The sequence below is a fragment of the Tursiops truncatus genome, chromosome 18, assembly GCF_011762595.2.
Source record: "Tursiops truncatus isolate mTurTru1 chromosome 18, mTurTru1.mat.Y, whole genome shotgun sequence".
Taxonomy (NCBI): Eukaryota; Metazoa; Chordata; class Mammalia; order Artiodactyla; family Delphinidae; genus Tursiops; species Tursiops truncatus.
Genome location: NC_047051.1, coordinates 15580991 through 15603404, shown reverse-complemented (window position 1 = coordinate 15603404; position 22414 = coordinate 15580991). Strand labels below are relative to the sequence as shown.

General features: G+C 39.9%; 1 protein-coding gene across 13 annotated transcripts in view; it reads right to left on the bottom strand.

Annotated features, from left to right (window-relative positions):
* Nucleotides 1–22414, bottom strand: part of NEK5 (NIMA related kinase 5) — a 56243-nt gene that overhangs the window by 13755 nt on the left and 20074 nt on the right. For 7 of the 13 annotated variants that reach the window (XM_033843806.2, XM_073795121.1, XM_073795116.1 and 4 more), the window contains 15 exons: nt 20901–20984; nt 20747–20817; nt 19598–19684; nt 17670–17724; nt 16188–16388; nt 16029–16110; nt 14185–14297; nt 12004–12188; nt 9310–9376; nt 8352–8468; nt 7185–7271; nt 5569–5661; nt 3205–3285; nt 2911–2979; nt 987–1113 (listed from right to left, as the gene is read on the bottom strand). In XM_033843806.2, coding sequence (XP_033699697.1) covers nt 987–1113; nt 2911–2979; nt 3205–3285; nt 5569–5661; nt 7185–7271; nt 8352–8468; nt 9310–9376; nt 12004–12188; nt 14185–14297; nt 16029–16110; nt 16188–16388; nt 17670–17724; nt 19598–19684; nt 20747–20817; nt 20901–20984 — 1519 coding nt within the window. The remainder of the gene's footprint in view (nt 1–986; nt 1114–2910; nt 2980–3204; nt 3286–5568; nt 5662–7184; nt 7272–8351; nt 8469–9309; nt 9377–12003; nt 12189–14184; nt 14298–16028; nt 16111–16187; nt 16389–17669; nt 17725–19597; nt 19685–20746; nt 20818–20900; nt 20985–22414) is intronic. The other 6 variants (XM_073795117.1, XM_073795115.1, XM_073795122.1 and 3 more) reach the window with 6 other exon arrangements.

Sequence of the window (22414 nt, the reverse complement as noted above, 5' to 3'; positions counted from 1 at the left end):
TGTGTGGATCCCATCATCTGTAGAAAGAGAGAGGGGGTGATGGGGCAGGAAAGGGGGGCGGTCATCACAGGATCACGCCACGCAGTGTTAAATGTGATACTATGTGCAACAGACTGTATCCTACACGCATTATCAAAACAAAATTTGAGTAGGATAATAATATGACAAGATGACTGTAGCAATTACTTAGAGAATGAAGGGGAAATACTAGAGAAAGGGAGGATGCATAGGAGACTAAAGCAATTCAGTGAGGGGAAGGGAAAGGGAAAATGAAGGGAAGAACAGATATTAAATTAAGCACCTAATATATCAATTTTCACTTTAGTCCTCACAATAAGCCTGTGTGGCAAGTACTATTCTCCTCACTCTTAAGGGGAAACTGAGACTCAGAGATCTGAAGTAACTTGTGAAAGGGCACACAATCAGAAAGTGGCAGCACCACCTGGGATTCGAACTCCGTACGGTCTCCAAAGCCCATGTGTTTCCTACCACACGCACCGCTGAGACAGGACAGGGCAAAGGGAATGAAAGAGGAGAAGACTCAGGGACATCTCAGAGTAGAAACCACCAGGCATGACAGCAGGGCTGTCGGCCTGGTGAGGGCATCACCAGAGATAAAGGCTCCCTGGGAAGAAAGGGGTCAGAAGCTGGATTGTACACACGCCGAGTCTGAGATGCTAGTGGGACTTGTCCATGGAGCCATCCAGCAAATCCTGAGAAAGATGGGTGAGTGTGGACCGGGAGAAGCGGAAGCGGAGGGGGCAGGTGAAACAGCCCCAGGAGACTGTGTGGGGCAGAGGGTGGGTCTCAGGGGGTGTGACCCCTGGGGTGGGCAGAGTCAGAGGGGCCAGGCCTCCGTCCAGTTCAGGGTGAGGTGGGGGACAGGGGACAGTCAAATCACGGGAGGCAAGCTGAGGAGGAGAGAATTCGAGATGACTGCCAATAAAATGGTTCCTTCTCATCTGCAGCCTTGAAGGGACACATACCTGCTTCCCGGCAACAGAGTTTTTCAAATGCTTTGTCTGTATAATCTTCATGCTCCTTTATACATTTATACCCTTTAAACTTAACGTCGTCCTCAGAGGTCAAAGTTTCATTCAGCATATCCATTGCCTAAAGCAATTTCATGGTGTTTCATGAGAAATAAGCCATATTTGGGGGGAAAAAAGTTTGAAAATTATTTCATGTTCCCAGTAACAACATTTACCAAGGTATGCAGTAAGTATTCAATGTATGTTTATTACATGAATCGGTAGGGTTTTAAAACTAGAACTGTGTTGGAACACGACAGAAGCAGGAATGTGTTCGTTTCTTCTCCCTGTCAACAGTGATAAGCACTGATCAAGTGGCAGCTAATCTGATGCAGATTTCCTGCCTTCAATCTTATTCTCCTGCAGTTCCATTCTAAGGAACTTTCAAGGTTAGCTCATCTACGCCCTGCTTTAAGCTTTAACATTCCCAGTCAGGTCCCTGAAACTGCTTTTAATATTCCATAATGAAAATGAAAATGAAAATGATCGCTCTATTTCAAGCATTATCAAAGCAGAGAATAACAAAGGATGAACAAACTGGTAGATAAAACTGTGTGGAGTCCATTCGTTTTTCTAGCAGGCCAACTTCGGTGCCTCACTTCACAGAAGCACCGCGGATGGACCAGCCCTCAGGCTCCAACCCAGACTCAGGTCCCCAGAGCTGCTTCCTCGGGTACTCACAGCTCTGGGACACTTAGAGGGCCTAGTGGTTACAAGTGAGCGCTAACTACCACCACTCTACTGAAGTCTTTGTAGCAAAAGGCTAATAAAAATCTCAAAGATAGGTGGAGCACAGAGGATTTTTAGGGCCATGAAAATACTCTGTATGATTCTATAATGATGGATACATGTCGTTACACATTTGTCAAAACCCAGAGAATGAGTGAACCCTAAGGTAACCTAAGTACTTTGGGTGATTATGATGTGTCAGTGTAGGTTTATCAATTGTAATGAATGTTCCACTCTGGTGAGGGATTCTGATGGTAGGGAAGGCTACATGCCCCAGGGGATGGGAGCAGGAGCTCCATGGGGAATCTCTGTACCTTCTGCTAAATTTTGCCTTGAACCTAAAACTACCCTACAACATGAAGTCTATTTAAAAAAAAAAAAGAATCCTTCACCACATGCACATACATAAATCTGAAAGAAATAACATTAAAAAAAGTTTTAAGCCAATAAAAAAACATGAAAGGAAGAAATTGAGTATATAATTTATATATATATATATATATATATATATATAGGTATACACACATTCATACTTAACTTTTGGTAATTTAAAAGGCAAACTTGGAGAAGGTGAAACAGAAACACAAATCAGTTAATTCTGATATTTGTTAGCAGCTCTGGTAAAAAATGGGATTTAAAAAGATGTTGAAATCAAGTAATAAAATGAGGTTTGAGTTTACTGTATTCATGCATTTATTGCTGTTTCAATTCAAGCCCGAGTGCATAATTGAGATTCACCCAAAGATCAGTACAAAGTTATCAATCCCAATCAAGATCTAAAATAAATGTGCATGGTTTCAGGATGACTGCTCATTTACATATTTTTTAGGTGACTGTATTAGTTGTTGACTATATATTATGTCTTCTATTTTAATCTGGCTATAATTTAAAAGTTACTATTATGAGGAAAATAGCTCCTTTATAATAGAACAATAAATTAAAATGGAATAATCCATCTATAGGAATAATCTCAAGTTTAAAAAGAATGGAAGGATAAAAAATATTTTGGAAGACTTGTCTGAACACCAGACATCCTTCTAGGAAGATTTTAGAAAATGCTCCCTACCCTCTATGGGAAAAGTTCATGAAACATGCTATTAAGACACTCATTTTCTCATCCCTACTAATAGAATTTTACTTAATGGCATACCTCTTCCTCTTGGAGGGTGTCTCCATCAGAAATACATTTGTCTAAATTAATTTCAAACTTTATCCCTCTCTAGAAGAAAGCAAGAAAAAAAATCTGTTTCGCATTCCAATAAAAACCTTAAAATTACAACTCCCAACTTGACATTACAGATACTTAAAACCATTAGTCTAACATCACAAAATAAGGCAACTCCATAAAATAGTAGGGGTGAAATCCTAGAGGCAACCCAGATTGCAAGGTGCTGATCCCCAGCCAGATTTTTAAAATGAAACTTTAAGACAAAATGTTTATTACCTTAGCTTTATGTTTTTGTTCCGGAATTTTACTTTCCTTTGTGTTCTGAAGTCCAATTTGTTTCAAGTCTCTTTCAATATCCTGAACATTTAGAGAAAAATTAAAATCTAGCATTATAATATTGATCAAACAATTACATTTTCACAACACCCCCGAATTCACAGCAGGGTCTGTTTACGTTATTTGATTTCTTGAATGAATCTGATGATTGATTTGAGAATGAAAACATACCTTTTGCAAAGGAAAGTTAACAACAGTCCACTAACAACTTGGGCACAGTGTCCATTAACGTGAAATAATAATACGTTTAACACTGGCATTGCAGTGGGTAGGTAAAACGCTATAATGTGACAATGTTTATCACAGTCCAATACAACCTAATCTAATTCAAGAACGTAATTTTGACTATAAGATCCTTCCGTTAACAGACTTATGATCTTAATCAGGAAAACAAAAAAGTGCACACAGCTCATGACAGTATAAAGGAAGGACGGGGCTCTAAAAATTGATGGGCAATTTGAAGGAGGAAGAGAAGACTATAGAAGTACTGACAAGCATTTCAAAGGAATGGTCAAGGGGTGAACTTTAGATCCTGAGCTTTCTCGGGGTTCAGTCCTGGGCCCTCTGCCCCTCTCTTCCTTAATACACAGGGGTCTCAGTAACTCCCATGAATTTAAATGCCATCTTTATGCAATGACTCTTAAACGTGTCTCTTCAGGTTTGATCTCTCCTCCCCTCTGAGCTTCAGACTCACGTATTCGGCTGCCTGTTTGGTACCATCTTCACTTTAATATTCATTCCACAGTTTCATACTGAGCACCCACTACGGGCCAGATACTGTCCTACACAATGGGTTGGTGCAGAACGTGACCAGAAGGTCCCTGCTGACACGGAACTCACGTTTTACTGGAGTAAGATAGGTAATAAATGAGTTAAAGCAATGACATAATTTCAGAAGGTGTTAAATGTTATCAAGAAAATAAAATAGGGTAGTAGCATAGGAAACGAAGAGCAGACGAGAGTGATACAGGAAAAGCCTACGTGGCATTTGATTTAAGCCCTGGAACGGTGCTGGACCTTGGCTTGTGAAGGTCTGGGGAAAGCGTGTTCCACGTGGAGGGAAAAGCAGGGCAAAGGCTCCGAAGCGAAGCAGGGATGTGATCTCTCAGATCTTCCTGACTCAGCACATCCAAAGTGGTTCTCTCGAGTGCCCTTCCCCCAGAAGCTTGCTCCCCACTCTTCCCCATCTTGGTAAAATGTACTATTCCTTCCGAACCAGAAACTTATGAGTCTCCGTGTGTGTGTGTGTGTGTGTGTGTGTGTGTGTGTGTATAAATGCTCTTTTCTCTCCACCATTTCACATTAGGTCCCTATCACCTCCCCCTTAGAATTAATTACTGCCTCGTCTACGTACTTCACACACCGCATCTGTCAGTTTGAATTTTTATCAGTCGTTTGCCCTGCAACCCTGGGAAGCGTGTTTTCCTGCCTCGCAGTATTACACGCTCTGAAACAGGACGTGACTTGGTGTCTTACTTATATCTGTGAGGTTGGCTGTCTGATTTGATTGTGTAGTCTGGTTGTCTCAATTGCATGAGAAGTGTCATACTGCTTTCTTTCCCTTAAAATACAGCTACATTAGACCCCTAAGCCCCATCCACCCCACTGGGTGGAAAATTCAACCTCAGTCCACTTTAGAGCTCTCGGCACCGCCTCCTGTGAAGGTCTCCAGGTTTTCACAAAGCAAAACACTCAGGGAGGCTGTTCAGCCTTCACTCAGCATGGGTTCCTCTGACCTACCCTCAGTCGAGCCCTCGGGGCATCTTGAGGATGAAGGGGAAAGACCTCCCAGAAGGAAAAGAAGAGTCTTTTGAGAACCATTTGATAATTCAGCTCTGCCCGGTTCCCTATTCATGCCAAAAAGATAACTTTGAAACAGAAATTAACCGTCAGATTCACAGACCGATGCTCTGAGGCTCGGACTCAAACGCCACCAGAGGACGTTCCTGCAGGCAGTTCTCAAACTTGGCCGCACCAGCTCACCAGTTAGCTCTTGAAAACGGGACACCTGGCCCCACCCCAGGCCATTCGGAGCCCAGGTGTTTGACTTTGGTTATTCCTTGTTGTTTTGTTTTGTTTTGGGCCGCGGTGCGCAGCACGCGGGATCTTAGTTCCCCCATCAGGGATCAGACCCGTGCCCCCTGCGGTGGAAACACGGAGTCTTAACCACTGGACTGCCAGGGAAGTCCCTGTTTCCGTTTTTTAAAACTTTCCCACATGATTCTACTGCACAGGGAGGGGCAGGAACAGCGGGCTGGAGCGAACTCCCTGGGAAACACAGCATCGTCTAACAACAACCATCACCTGCACAGGTGCTTCTTCCTCAAGTGCCTCTTGGTGGATGAGCAGGTCACTCTTCTTCACCAAATATGTTTTATGACTTATTTTTGAGTCTTCCTTCAACATAAATTATACACAGTCAACAAGACTGGCTCTGCATCAGTTCTGAAGGCCACTTTCTGAATGTCCCCCGCTAGACCTGAATGGGATCTAATGAGGACATGACTGGAGAGAGCTCTCTTATGGCTTCTTTTCTCTACGGCTCCCTTTGGTATCCCCCAAGTGCTTCTCTCCTGGGCTCTCTAGAAAAGTCTGCTGTCCATCTTCCCTGGACGCAGGCTTCCCATCGCAGACCTGTCTTAAAAACGGGGCTGATGATGGCACGAGGCCCCCCACCATTAACCAGACCTCTGCTCTGGGGAGAAGCACATCCAGCCTGCCCCCGCCCACGGCATTTGCCATGAAGCTTTGCGTGGCTCCTTCAGATGCCCTCTTCCTTAGCTCTGCCTCTCCAAATTCTACTCTTCTTCTCAGACCCAGTTTTGGCCCCATCTCTCTTCTTCCAGAAAAATCCTCCACCTGCTTGTACCACTCATCTTCACTCCCCTGCACTCACGAGGCTTAACCAGATTCAGCCTTATTGGATCATTGCTTCATATCTTTCCAACTATTTATTTAACTATTTAGAAAGAGTAGAGGTTTTAGAATCAGATATTTATTTAGTCTGCCTTGTAATATCTAAGTGACTTTGGGTGAGTTATTTAACTTCTGCTATAAGTAAAGGAGATATGTATGTGAAAGCTCTAGTTCAGAGCTCAGTGCATACAATTGAATGGTACCATAATGCACCTATATTAGTTCGTCTGTATGCCCTCAGGGGTGGGGCAGGGTGAGAGGGAAAGATCAATTTCAGTAGTGTGGGCAGGTTCTGCACAATGAGTGCGTAGTTCGAGTGCGTGTGAGACGAGAGGCCGGCTGTGTCCCCGGCTGCTCTTGGTGCCCACCAGCCCGTCATAGGAGGAACATTCCCGGGCGCTGAGGGTGTTTCTAATTAAACATGGGGGTGTTTTTCATGCATTGTGGTCTCCAGACACAGGCCAGCTATCTCATCTGGAGCTCTACTGAAAAAGCAATGATCTGAGAATTGGAAGAACGAGTTTCCAGGGTGGCACCTTCAAGGGATTTTTCAAAAATCATCTCCACTGCACTCACATGTTGCCTTATATGGCCTTTCAAATCTTACCCCTGCATGTGAGACTATTCCAGTATAGCTGAATTCAGTAAATGCTCGTCTCTTTTCCTACCCAACGGGCATGAACTTTACCTCCTGCATCTAATCCAGTTCCCGAGTAAAGTACTGCTCAGTCAATACTTATTGACTGATTCATGGGGAAGATGATCAACCATACTTTGAATAACAGCCGCTCTTAACTGAGACTGGCAGCCCCATCACTTTCTGCAGCCTCAAGTAAACCATAATAGAGTGAGGCTTCCATTAAATCTGACAGCTTTCCTACTTAAAGTTTGCATGATAAAGTTTATCTTTTCGATGAGAAGAGCATTACTTTTAATACCTGCTCAGTTGAGCTAGCTCTGAATCAATAGAGCAACGCTTCCTTTAGAAGAATGAATTTATTTACCTCCAGTTCACACTCCATCTTCTTTCTAATTTCTTTCATGTCGTTGTGGTACTGTTGGCGTATTTCTTCTAGCTGCTTCCAGTATTCCTGGAAAGCAATCCCAATCCCGAAATGTTAAATGTTTGTGAACAACCTGACAGAATAATCTCTAGACAGCCTATGATTTTATTTTTATTTTATTTTTTGTTTTTGGCCGCACCTCACAGCATGCGGGATCGTAGTTCCCATGCAGTGGAAGCGCACAGTCTTAACCACTGGACCGCCAGGGAAGTCCCCAGGACAGCCTATGAATTTAGAAATGTGTGATATAGAGTAAGGGAAGAGCCGTTGCTCCCGAAAATGATAATCTGCCTTACACTTTGGCTGTGGTATTTCTCCCCAGTGAGGATACGGCCTCTTGGGATAATCTCATTTTTATATATAACCCCAAATGCATTACTGACATACAATTACTTTATATATAATCCTGTTATAGGTTGAATCTTGTCCCCCCACTCAAAAGATACGTTGGAGTCTTAAGCCCCAGGACCTCAGAATGTGATCTTATTTGGAGACTGTGTCATTGCAGATGTGAGTAGTTAAGCTAAGATGTGGTCACACTGGGGCAGAGTGGGTCCCTAATGCATATGGCAGGTGTCCTGTTAAGAAGGAGGATGCCATGTCCGGTGGCAGAGACTGGAGTTGTGGCTCTGCAAACCAGGGCATCTGAACATCATGGACCAACCACCGGAAGCTAACAAAAGGCAAAGAAGGATTCCGCTCCAGGTTTCAGAGGGAGTGTGGCCCTGCTGACACCTTCCCTTTGGACTTCAAGCCTCCAGAACTGTGCGACAATAAATTTCTGTTATTTTAAACTGCCCGGTTTGTTGTAAGGCAGCCCTAGGGAACTAATACAAATTTCAAAAATGTTCAGGATGGACAGTTACTTTATCAATCTGAGGTAAAAAGCCTTATGAACTCATCGACACTGCATTCTCTGAGAAGGTGAAATACATATCTCTCTCTCCCCTGAACCCCAGCATGGCGCGTCACACCACTGTGTCCAACAAGTGTTTGTGTAACGGGCTCTCTCAGGTGCACCGTAGATGCTAAAAGCAACATCCCATTACAGCACAAAAGACAATGAGAGAAGTACAACGGTAGCCCTGGAAGCAGACAGTTTTAAACCTGCTCCTTCCTTTCATTTCTCCTGAACTGCAGCTCCTGGAATCCAGGCTCTTCCCCATTACTTCTTAGCTTTTGTCTCTGGTTGTGATTTGGCTCAGCAGAAGATGGACGAATACCCTATTATTAGAATGAAATAATTTAGAAAGCGTACTTGCATTTTGGAAACATCTTATGATTTGACCTTGACCCCCATCCTTTAAACAATAATTATATCATCAATCTCAGTATTTGGGAGTTTTGTTTTGTTTTTATACTGAGCAGTAGAATTTTCTTAGTTTAAGTGTGAAACATTTAAAAAGTAAAGAAAATAAAACAATTTCTGTTGTTTAGTCTAAGCAAATCAATATTTTACGCTACCATGTGAGACAACGAGATTCATTCTCTGAACTGCTAAATTATAATTGGGAAATCCAAGTCCTGTAAAAGTTTAGCAACCCCTGGGGCATGAGATTAGGTAGGGGAAGAGAATTAGAACTTTTGAGCTGTTCAAAATAAGAGCAATACAAATAGGAGGTGTATCCAAGCTCGCTCAGCCCCAGAATTCTGACACTATACTTAAGAGTAAAGGTTAACTTTCATTTCAAATAAAGTACAGTAATCCCTCTTTGAAAATGTGTAGAATTCTAATAAAACAGAATCGAAGAATTGCAGCACTGAAAGGGCCCTTGAAGCCCATCTACAGCTTTTATAGAAAAGGAAATTGAGGTTCAGAGAGGTGGCATGTCCTGCCTAAGGTCACATAGCAAGTGATGGAGCCAGGGAAGGGACTAGGCTTCCCAGACCCTAACTGAAGCCTATTCCCATTAATCTTCTTTAGCTATTAAAAACCGGGGAAAGTGGAGAATAGTCTTAATCATCTATGTGGAATGAACTTTGACTTCAGGATCCATGAATATTTGTGAACAGAGAAAGCATTAGAAAATTCCTGATGGCCTCTTATATTTGGTATTTTCCTTACCAATTGCTTTTCCACTTTCAGCTTATGTCGTTGAGCTTCACATCTCCTCTGAAGGTACTCAGCAAGCCTTAGGAAATACAAACGTTCAGCCTGAGTAGAAATTTTAATTCATCACAGGCACCAATTCGACAAGCGAATTTTCAGCTTTGTAATGAGATCACAATTCACCTGTGATGTTCCGAGTACGAGACGTAATTCGAAGTTACAGAATGTGTACATTGGAAAAGAAGACAGCTTTGAAATCAAGAAGAAAGGGAGGTAAAGAGAACAGTAAAACTGGGGATACAGGACAGGATAGAACCGAAAAATATTCTGTTACAATGATTTTTCTTCAGGGCAGGAATCAGTCCACCCATAGTCTATGATATGTCGGAGGGAAAGAGAAAAAACCCGTAGCAGGGTCTTCTCACGCTGTGTGCAGGTGTCTGATCTACAGCCTTGTCACCCTGACTGCACTCATAGCTGCTCGTCTGTTGCCTGCACGATACTCTGAGCTCCTTAGAGCAGGTCGGGGGCCCCTCCCTTCACCTCTGCTCCTCACGCTGGCTCACAAATGCTTAATGAATAAAGAAATGAGGCTTTCTCCATCTCTCAAAATGTTTAAGTGTTTTTCCAGCACAATCCTGGTCAATTCTAGTCAAACCATTTTCAGGTTTGTACCTATGTTCTAGATATTTACCTTTTTTTCAGAATTTCCTACAAGAATTTCTATAATTACAGATTGCTAAACAAAAACTACCACATTTCAGATCATAGTATGAGTTAGTGATAAAGTTCGTTGGAATTCTAGCAACTTCCTGGGCTCCAAAGACAGAACTGCCATTTCAGAAACTCCTTTAGGCACATCAGGATGAGTGGTCCCCAGTTTCTGAAGAGTCAAGTTAATAAATCAGTTGTTCAGAAATATGATGAAATCATAAGCTAGTTACAGTCTTTGGGCCTTAGTTCCCCATCTGTAAAATGGGCACAATACCAATCTCACAGGGGGTGATGTGAGGATTAGAAGAGACAAGTTCTGTGAAGGTTCCTGACCAGCGTCTGACACATTGATTGTGCTTGACTCAGGTGAGGGCTAACATGTAGCATTCCTCTCAGAAACTTATCTCCATGAGAAAAACTATTCAGTCATCCAGGGGCTGTTCAAGAGACATTATTTCTCTCTCTCTCTCCTCTCTCTCTCTCTCTCTCTCCTCTCTCTCTCTCCTCTCTCTCTCTTTCTCTCCTCTCTCTCTCTCTCTTCTCTCTCTCTTCTCTCTCTCTCTCCCTTCTCTCTCTCTCCTCTCTCTCTTCTCTCTTCTCTCTCTCTCTCTCTCCTCTCTCTCTCTCCTCTCTTCTCTCTTCTCTCTCTCTCTCTCTGTCTTTCTTTCTCTCCCCAACCCTCTATAGGTTCTTCTTCCTCCAGACGAGTACATCAAGACTTGATTCCCATGGAATTGAAGCTCTGATAGAGAGAAAGCTGGGCGGAGGCTTGGAATAACAGCGAGGAGGGGTTACCAGTCATCAGAGGGGCATCCTGGAACACCATAAGATGATGGGCAGCAGCATACAGGGAAGAGAAGGACATTTCTACCATTTTATGTGAGAGTTTGGGAGATACAATCACACATAATCAAAATAATTTGATAGTTTGACAGCTCTCATATCTAGACAAAGGGTGGAAGCCACAGTTTCCCAGTGGCTGAGAAAAGGGAAAGGGAGCTTTGTGCCTGTACCTAGTTCTTATGTAAAATATGTCACTCATTAGTTGAGTCCTATATGAATATTATAATTTGAACGAATGGAACACATAACTTTTGATGATCATGGAGGTCATTAAAAATATGTTATGAAGATGGAAAAAAACCATAACCGCACCCAATATCTTTAAAAATAAAATGTCTACTTTTCCCACCACGCATTTCTGGAGAAATCATTCTTTTATTATTCTTGTTTATCTAATGTTCATTAGCTATCTGATGAGATCACCATCATATAGACTCATATGTTTCATTGTTTGTCCAAACTTTCAACAATAAATAACCACAGACACCAAAAGTTAGCAAATTCCCAACACTGAAAGGAAAAGTGTGATGGCAAAAGCATTTTTGAAACATGCCCCTCAGACTTAGGTCTTCAGGGCTGTGGATGGGTGTCAATCATTCTGATCACAGAACACTGACATCAGTGTGAAAGAAACCATAACAAGTATTGTAGATCTGTAGAAATTTGTTATGGAGTAAACTTTTTGAAAGTACACCATAATTATATTATTTTCTTTCTAATACATCCATATTCTGAAAAATCCCAAGAATATAAATGCTAAATGAAATATATTTCACTTTTCAGTAGGTGTCAAATTATAATTTGATTACAATTCAATTATTATTAATATTAATAATATTAATATTTGGAAAATGATACATATACAACTATTTTCATCACTCCCGGATAGTGGAATTTACTAGGAAAAAGAAAAGACATTAAAAATTCAAGAGCATTAATCTGTTCCCACAGTCAAATGGCTACATGAATAAGATTAGCTACATCAAAGTTAAGATGAAAAAGGGTCAAGGGAACTGTGAATTAAGTATTTTAAATGAAGCGTCTGGAAGTTCTTTCCAGATGTTTTAGGAGAATCTGGAAGGACTTCAGAATAAATGTTGATATAGCAAACTATTTTCAGAGGACCCAAGTTTAAGTAGACTATGACATTACCATTGACCTGAAGATGGACTGTGGCTTTCTTCCTGATTATAATTCTCCTCAACTCTGGTATCTTTTTGAGGAACATAGTGGTAATTTTGTCCATTGGCTCTCTTCCTCAACAAGTCAAGTTGATCATAATAATGATCATAATGTCCACACACTGCAGCAAGTTTGGGCCTTTCTACCATTTTTATCTGAGGGATTAAAAAGAAGAGAGATACTTTTTAAATACATGATTAAAGTCTATAACAACTGACAGTTTGATAGTGACCACAGCTATGACAAGGCATTGGAGCTATCTTGTTTTTGCTTTAGACTTGTTTTTGAGTGATCTTAGAATCCCCAAATCCTAGAACTGAAAAATGTTTTAGAAGTCTAAGTACTGTAGTGCAGTTTATAATTTTGCTAAGGTGTGAATATGAATCATGTATACTTCATGGCTAGTGTATCAGAAATACCTAGCGAGTGAGTATCTATCCAACCCAAGATCTGAACTAAACTCAGCATTATTATTTCTTATTTTTCATAAATTTATTTACACCTTACTAGACTTTATGGGAGAATACTGTATTGTGCAACTCACCGATTTGGGGATTTGCAAAACGTTTAGGTTCTGATAAATTTACTAAATACAAAATGGCAACATGACTGGAAGGAAAGAAGATGCTGAATCACTCAGAGTCAATTCTTCCCATGTAAACACAAGGAAAGTCATGTAACAGCTGTGACCAGCTTATGACCATCTCAAGCTATGCCTCACCACCCTTCCCAACCAGAACAGCATGAGAGGAGAACCAGAAACAAACGTTTATCTTAGCATTCCTTAGTAGGGGCCACTGAGCTGGAAGACAAGAATCAGACCAGATTAACATATGAAAACCAGTCAAGACCCTGTTGCTAAATAGCAAAATAGGGTCAATTTATGGTGACCATGCTGTCCACTTAACAGTTGCTAACAAAAGAAAAAACGAAGATCAAACCTTTGGAAAGGTCTGGAACTTATAACTGGAAATACGAATAACCAAACAAGTGGTTAAAACTGAAATTTACTCACTGTAAAGAAGTAACACATTACATTCTTTGTTCTTCTTCATGTTGTATGGCTCATATATATATATACATATGAACCATATGGAATTGTAGATATTTAACCATCTTTAACTTACAAAAATGGCACATTTATATATTCTATTCAAATATTAAAGTAAATGTATATAATTTTCCTTATCAGTCTAAACATAGATTGTATATTTATTTTAAAAATCTTTTAAAGTGTGAAGTCGTTTTCTTAGTTTTACAATGTTTGCCTAGGTACAACACAAAGAAGTTACTACTAATTACTTGAAAAATGGCTAGAAATAGAGAAAAGTATTAGAAGGAAAAAACAGCTTCTTTAGGATTTTCTCTAAAGTCCCAAATGGTAATGAGAACATCAGAGGTGGCTCCTGTGCAGGCCCGTTCATTTCACTGCATTAGGAGAAACTTTCAAAGGATTAAGAAAATGTCAATGGGTTCGCCTAACCCCATCCATCCATGAGTCTTTTTAGATGTTTGTTTTTGGGTTTTTTTTTGTCTCCTACAGGGTTTGCTACAGAGTATTCTAAATCACAACATACTTTATACCATGAGCCGCCTTCTTTTTTTTTTTTTTTTACCATAAGCCTTCTTTTAAAATACAATTTTTCAATTAAAATACAATAGCCATTTTTATGTACCAGAAGCATTTCACTAGCATAAACTAAAAGATTCAACATTCTGCTGAAGTGGATTCAAATAACTGGCATGAAGAAACTCTGGGGAAAAAAAATCAATGATTATATAATAAAAATTTCTCAATTATATGTAACATCAGAATTAAGAGTATGAAATGCATGTTTTCCGCCACTATGCTACTCACTTGTCCTATATAGAAAAACCTTATTTACTTAAAGAAATTAAAAGAATTTGAATTATAAAAAGAAAACCAAAACTAATGTATAGAATACTTATAAGGAATACAGCATTGTTAAAAATAACAACTTGAAGTTGTCCCATGAAGTACCACCTTAATGTTCATTACAGAATTTTATTACAAGCACAAAACTAGTGAACCCCAAAGTAATGACCTTGTACCTCATGAACATGTGCAAGTAGTTCTGTAGAATATGCCATCCACTAAAAAAAACAGAGGAAGGGTTTAGCATGACTTACAGATATGGGCTTCTGGGCCCCAGCTGGCGGTCTCCATTCATTTCTATATATGTCCTTCCTCCTTGATCTTGGCAGGCACTTTCCCTGGAATCTCACTTTCTGCATTTTAAAATCTTATTTAACCAAAATAAAACAACTTAATTTTTTAAAAATTTCCACATCATTCATATTATGCTTGTGAGAGTATAAGGGGCATTTCATAACACAGTAAGCTCTCTTTAACCAGAGACATTTATACCCATGGAGAGAAGTGCTGATGGAAAATTACTACACATGTTCTTTGAATGGAGGAAACCATTTTTTCCAGTGTTCCTTTACATATTTCCAGTAATATATAACACTACTTTTTAAAAATTGGGGAATTAACATTTATGGAAACAATATGCATAACATAATGGCATATTTAGTAATTAAGTTATTAACTAAATTAATTTAATTACAAGTAATTAAATGTAGTCATCAGAGCTTGGGTTATCAGGCCACAGCATTCATGTTGCATTGTTGTTTGAAATGGATGAGTAGGTCTTTGAATATGTTTGTGTTTGTCACCTTCAAAATGTGTTCTTGGGACTTCCCTGGTGGCGAAGTGGTTAAGAATCCGCCTGCCAGTGCAGGGGAAGCAGGTTTGATCCCTGGTCCGGGAAGATCCCACATTCCACAGAGCAACTAAGCCCGTGCACCACAACTACTGAGCCTCTGCTCTAGAGCCCGCGAGCCACAACTACTGAAGCCCGCGCGCCTAGAGCCCGTGCTCCGCCAACAAGAGAAGCCACTACAGTTAGAAGCCTGTGCACCACAAGGCGGAGTAGTCCCAGCTCGCCGCAACTAGAGAAAGCCTGCGCACAGCAACGAAGATCCAACGCAGCCAAGAATAAATAGAAAAAAAAAATGTGTTCTTGTTTTCCTATCTGTCCTATATTAGAAATGTAGACAATACACTTTCTCTTGTCCTCTACTTATCTACTTTCTAAATATGCTCAATCTAGACTAATATATAACGATGGCAAATGAAATTAAACATGGCAGAATCATTAATTCACTTTCCCTTTATAACTTTTCTCACTTTTAGTTTCTCCATCACAGTGGATAATATTCCCCCATTATCCATTCCTTGGAGAGATTTTCTACTTCTCATCCTTAAAGTTGAGACATTTGGTCATGGCCAAAAATCCTGATGCTCTTATTTCACAATTATCAATTGAATTAGTAATTTTTCTCTTTAATGTTTGTCTGTCTGTCTCTCTTTCACACACACACACACAGTACTTCATCAGCTGATTCCTAACTCCACCACTACAACTGCTGCTCCATTTATCATTACCATAAAGTATCAGCTGCTTTCTTTGGGGATCACATAATAACATTCTCCCACTGTTACCAGTTAGGTCCGAGATCCTAACTTCAGCTCCAACAGGCCTCTGCAGGAGAACTCTTAATCGCCAGTCCATTCTATTTCAGAAAAATAAGCTTCATTTCATGATTCCATGTCTGTCTGTGAACCTTCTTTGACTCTCTATCCCTTCCCTACACAAAAGTTAAGTTTAGATTCTACCTCTTTGAGCATCTCTTTATCAGCAAATCCACTGCTTCATCAAGTTTTCCGGACTGATGAGAAGAGAGGAGATGAATCCTCCAGGTCATGCATAAACTAGATACACAGGCACGCCCCCAGGTCACCACTTGACAAGATAATTTTTCTTCTGCTTATACTGCCCATATTTTTAAAATGTCCATGTTCAACATGTTTGGAGGAATTTCTCTGCTAAAGTTATCAGCCATATATTATAAATCATTGCGTGAGACACAATAAATGTTTTTTGATTGCATGGTTAAATCATTCTTACCTGGGACCACCTTCTCAGCAGGTCGAGAAGCAGACGATCTTGCTTTATGTCTGAGGGTGTGATTGAATTCTTCCTGAATGACCTAAAATCAAACAGTGTGTCAGGACCTGCTAGTAAAAATCTCTGTCAAAATCCAAACAGAATCGTCTCAAAACTCACCTCGGGAGTCAAGTATTTGGCCATAAGGTTCTCTAAAAAGGGCCTTTTCAAAATGGAACTAATGGATGGTCGAGCTCGGGGAGATACTTCAAAGAGCTGGGATATTAAGGACTGTAGGTCATGGGAAAACCTTGGAGATATTGGGGGAACACGAGCTTGACAAATCTTCAGAACCAGCTGGTGTAAGTTGTTACCCTCAAACTGAAAAGACAAGGAATGGTGATACTAAATCAGAGAAAAATTCAATGCTAGTATTTAAAGTAATATCAAGAAACAAAACAATGTTATATAGCTTTAATTAGAAGCACTATGGTCTACCCTGAACTGTTTCCATCAACTAATCTTTCATGAGTAGATACTGTAGGCGGTTATTCAATGAAATGTCGTCCTACTTAAAAAAGGGTTTTTTTAGTTTTTTTCTTAGTATCAAAATATTTACTCATTCTAAAAAACTGGAAAGTATAGGAAATTATAAACAGGCAAAATACATACAATTTCACCACCCAGAGGTACATTTCCTTCTAGTCTTTTTAAAAATAATGTTTATTTTACAAAGTTGAGATCATAACAATATGAAATTTTATATCTTGCTTTTTAAATTAATATAACATAAACCATTTCCTCAAAAATTCTTCATAAACCAGAAAACATTCCATTGTATGAGATCATCATTATTTACACATAATGATAATGTTGGGCAGAATGGCGTGGCAGAAAAGATCAGGTTTGGCTTAGACACTTACTATCTGACACTTACTATTTGAAAATAATGACAATAACAACAAAACGACAGCTGTGTACAAAAGAGGTAACATAGATGGTCTAAGACTGCTATCCTTAGAAAGGCCTGCTTACATTGGCCCTTGGCTGGCATCTGGGAACTTGGATTTCAGGAGAGTTCTCACCATTCCCAAAATGTTCCGAGTGGCTCTCTTTTTCCCCACATTGTGCAAACAACATGGTTTATGCTGAATACCTGCTTTCTTCCTGGGAATCTAGAAGCTTGGCACTTGCTAGGCAGAGGTGCCTACATGACCAGTCCCAACAAAAACCCTGGACACCGGGTCTCGAATGAGCTTCCCTGGTAGATTACATTTCACATGTACTGTCACAACTTGTTGCTGGAGAAATCAGTGCCTCCTGTGTGACTCTACTGGGAAAGGCTCTTGGAAGCTTGTGCCTGGTTTCCGACAATCTTCGCCCCACGCACCTTTTCCCTTTGCTGATTATGTATTGATACGTTCACACATAATTTATTTTTATGGAAATATGCCACAGGTACTATTCTCCAACTTGGATTGTGTACTTTATAATATAGCTTGGATATCTTTCCATGTCAGTATATATGGAGCTGTCATTCTTGTTAATAGCTTGTTCATATAATTTTTAACAATCTAATAAAACCAAACATTAACCTTTTCCTCTCAAGAGGTTAATTTCATTTATGTAGTTCAAGATTAATCTGACGATTAATATACTTACAGGATGTCTGAGTGTGCAGAGCTCATATAAGACGCAGCCAAGAGACCAAATATCCCTGGGTAAGATAAGAGTTGACAGGCTAAGAAATATCAGTAGTTCTCAATGAAAACCTCTATCCTTACAGTACATTATATTGGTGCATCTTTACAGTTTTACATAGGTTGACAAGTTTTCACAAATGCTTTCAGTACATTATCAATTCTTAATGAGACTAGAGGGAAAATTTGTAGTTTGTCAGAATCCTAGCAAAGAAAAGGTATACAGGCTTTGCTAGAATCTGATGGCTCAATATTTACTTCATGTGATGAGCTCGAAGAAAATGTGTCCATGTGTGGAATCTTGAGCAATCTGGAGGAGGAAGGCAGAACTCAAACATGGATTTGTTTGATTCAAAGGGTGACATCTGGTTGATTTAGAAAGGAATATTCTATTCAAGGCTATTGACAAAACCAAAGTTAGACTAAGTGATGACCAGAGTATCTGGTACTCAATGAACTTGAAAAAAATGTGCTAAAACTAGGCCTGTGCAGGTGTCCAATGAATGACCTTTTGACCTCAGAGGGCCCAAAACACCACCCGCTGATCATGCTGAACACCTCCATTTTTGAACATGCATCCTATGAAGGAGGTAACTCAGATATGTGTATCCAGAACACCAGTTACCTCACCTCTTCCCTACCTCCAATCCTCCTTCCCCAGGCCTAAGACCACGCCAAAGACCACACGTAAATATCTCAAGCCCCTCACCTTCAGGGAGGCAGATCTAAGACTTGTACTCCAGTCTCCTCATTTGGCTGCCTTGTGAATAAACCCTTTCTCTGCTGCAAACCTCGGTGCCTCAGCATTTGGCCTGTCTGTTCATCAGGCAAATGAATCTGGTTTCATAACAATTACTGCTAGGATCTTCCAATTATTGAAAGCATCAGGCCAGCATATTTAAATGTTGACTCAAATCCTTAAAAATGCAGTGCAAGGAAACAAAGCAATGCTGCGGAGCTAGGGGTCTCTCTATGCAGCACTGTGCTCTGCTCTGGACAGCCTGCCCTTCTACCCCCGTTACACAAGCTGCATTCCGGCTCAGCTTGAGGCCAAACCCCTTCTCTAAGTCAGAGGCTGTCTCCAAGAAATGCCTGCTCTTTCACTATGTGGAGAAATGTTTACCACTCTTTTTTAGGGCTTTGCCCTCTCTTTCAAAGTAAAACAGCCAAATATCCCTTGGGTATTTTCCTAAACAAACAGACATTAACTCCACAAAGAAACTCAGTCTTCCTGCAAGGCCAACTGGTTCAGCTGGCAGACAGCTTTGAAAAGTGAAAATTTTTCCTTCTCCTTCCATGGAAGTAAAAACTACCTCATCTTCATCTTTTATCACTGTGTCTATTAATATTATTATTCCTGACAGTACGCTCTGGTACCACATACATAAAAGCCAGCTGAATTTTAAAGCTGGAAGATGCCTTAACAATTACCTGTCTACCTATGCCTTAACTATTACCAGCTCTCTTTGTTGCAGGTAGGGGAACTGAGGCCCACAGAGATGGACTGACTTGGTGCAATTGCCGACTGAGTCAATATTAGGATTCCTGGCTGCTAAACCAGTACTCAGTCACCAGCCTCACCGTCTTCTGACCCATTTACAGCACTTTCCTGCAACAGGCTAAACAGGGCTTAGAAAGCATGAGAATCAAATACACAGATGGACATCACAGTGACTGCGATTTTCAATGTTATTCTTTCTATCACTGGCATCTTCAAAAGAAATGTGTCTTTTCTAAATAAGTTCAAAACCTTCAGAGAACACTGAAGTGGTCAGAGACAGTCACTGGGAGCCTCACTTCACAGGTGGAGAAAATGAAATTACAAAAGCACCATAAGAAAGAATGCACCAGATTTTACTGCGACTTTCGAACCAAACGTCAGCAACTCACGTTTTATTGTTGTAGGGTTTATTCTGACAGATCTCTGGGGACAAGTAGTAAGGCGTTCCAACACAAGTTCTAGCAAGTTCCATGGTACTAGCAAAATTATATTAAATAATAAAATAACACAGTGTATTACTGAAGAAAGGGCTTAAGACATACACATACATGCAAGAAAAAAGTATAAAAGTGGACACAAAATTTGATGTATCACATACTAAAATAAAGCAAAACACCGTATATTAATAATATAGTAATAAAATTCATTGATTTTTAAGCTTATAATTCACCTCCCCAAAATCTACACATTAGAAAAAATTTTATGGCTTAAAGATTGCACGAAGAGGTACCATTGTTACATTGCGAAACCCTCGCATGTAAAACTTCCCTCTTTCCAGTGACTAAAGTAATGCAATCTCATGATTTAAAATTTGGAAAACATAAAAGTAAATAAAGAAGAAAAAATTTACCCAGACTCTTAAAACCCCCAAACAACTAGGTTAAAATCCTGACATATTTCCTTCTTGTCTTTTTTCCATGCATATTTTCCACATAGCTGTGATCACAGCATATTTAAAATTCAGAATTCCCTTTTTTCTTTTTTATTACTTAATATAACAAAGTTTGTCCTCACGTTATCAAGAAGTCTTCCAAATCATAAATGTTAGTGGCTTTATAATATTCAGGTACATGCTGTGCTAAGTTTTATGAAATGTGACCATTTCCCAATTATTAGGCATCTAAGTTATTCCAGATTTCAAATTATCCCCTTCGAATAAATTCTCAGAAATGGAACATTTAAAAATCTCTTGATATTTATGACCACCAAGCTGTCTTCCAAAACAGCTGCATCAATACATTCCCCCCAGCACGTGTGAATTTGCCTGTTTCACGAAACGCTCACTAGCTTTATACGCATTTCAGTCACATCTCATTTGATCAGCTTGTATCACACTATACATCGCCACCATCCTTCTCCTATCTACCTGCAAATTTTAATCTCAGACAAAGTAGCATCTGAATGATTTAATACACTTATATAAACAGTTATCAACAATTATTGGGAAACCAAGCTCTTAATATCTTAATTCATGATAACTAAAAATACATATTTTGGCTGTTACTATCAGAAAGAAAATGTTTTTGAAAAGTACTTACTTGTTCAGGACTCTTGCAATACCAAAGTCCCCAAGCTTTGCAACCATTCCATTCTTGCTAAGGAAAATGTTCTGTAAGTGGAGAAAATGCTATGTTGCTGGAGATGTTTCAAGAAAACAAAAGATCTGTCTTGATTTTGTCTCTGAGCTGTTACCTGTGTTTTTATGTCCCTGTGTAAGATCTTCCTGTCATGAATATGTTTCAGTCCTAGAGAAATCTGTACAAACCAACTCAGAATCTGTAGAGGGAACATGAAACAAAACTGATGAGGAGTCTGGTGATCACTGAAATGTCTTCATGATAACATACAAGAAGAGAGGAATAATATACTTGTGTGTGCGGTTATATGAATGAAGCTAATAGGTATACCATCTTATCGTACTATTTTCTTTTTACAGTTAGAAACATGGAGGCGTGAAAAGGCAATCCAAATGAGTTGGTATGAAAAGGAACACCGCACTCAGAGAAAGATAAACAGAACCAAGAAAGAGAGGGAGGCAAGTCATGATCTTCTTTTTTCTTAACATTGGGTTGCTAACTGCATCAGGAGAGTAGACAAGCAGCTCTGTTTCCTGATAACCCTAGTGCCACTGCTTTTTCCTTTTCAGTGGAAGGAAGGTGTCAAGGGCAAAGAGAGAAAGAGGAAGAAGTGGAGAATCTGTGAGGTTACTAAAATTTTTAATGAAATATCAACATACAAGTATATAATATAAAACTAAGAAATATTTTACTTTTAAACTTTTTAAAGTTTAATTTTATTTCTTAGATATGATTTTCTTAGCTGGCCATGAGCCTCTTTATTAAACTATGTCTATACCTATAGAGATTTATTTAAATGACTCTATAATTTCAATGATTCTTTGTCCACCAAATTATACACAGAGAGGAAAACAACAGAAAAAAAAGCTACATTCCAGATACTAAGATTCAGTTGTAATTTTAGTTCTTTCCCCCAAACGGGAAATGTAGTTTGAAATTGTGTAGAGAAAAGTATTTTTATTAAATGCGGCAAAAAAATACCTAGATAGGAAGAAAGGAGGGTTTCTACAAATACAGAATTTAATATATAATGTAAATGAGCATAGGGAGAATGCTTGATTAAATTTACAGAGGTTAGAGATACTGATTCTTTAATCATTCATACATTCACAACATTCAATTTTTTTTTTTTTTTTTTTTGACTGCGTTGGGTCTTTGTTGCTGCATACGGGGTTTTTCTAGTTTCGGTGAGCGGGGGCTACTCTTCGTTGTGATGCGTGGGCTTCTCTTTCAGTGGCTTCTCTTGTTGTGGAGCATGGGCTCTAGGTGCACAGGCTTCAGTAGTTGTGGCACGCGGGCTCAGTAGTCGGGGCTCGCGAGCTCTAGAGCGCAGGCTCAGTAGTTGTGGTGCACGGGCTTAGTTGTTCCGCGGCATGTGGGGTCTTCCCGGACCAGGGCTCGAACCCGTGTCCCCTGCACTGGCAGGTGGATTCTTAAGCACTGCGCCACTGGGGAAACCCACCACATTCAATTTAACTCTAGGAGGAAATTATTTGGGCCTGATGCTCTTAAATGCTAAAAGAGAACGAAGAAACAAATGCCCTAAATAAAGATGGCAGGCCATTCCTGTGCCCTGCCTGAGGCCGTGGCCTTTCCCATCAATCACACAGGCCCTGAGTCCAATTCTTC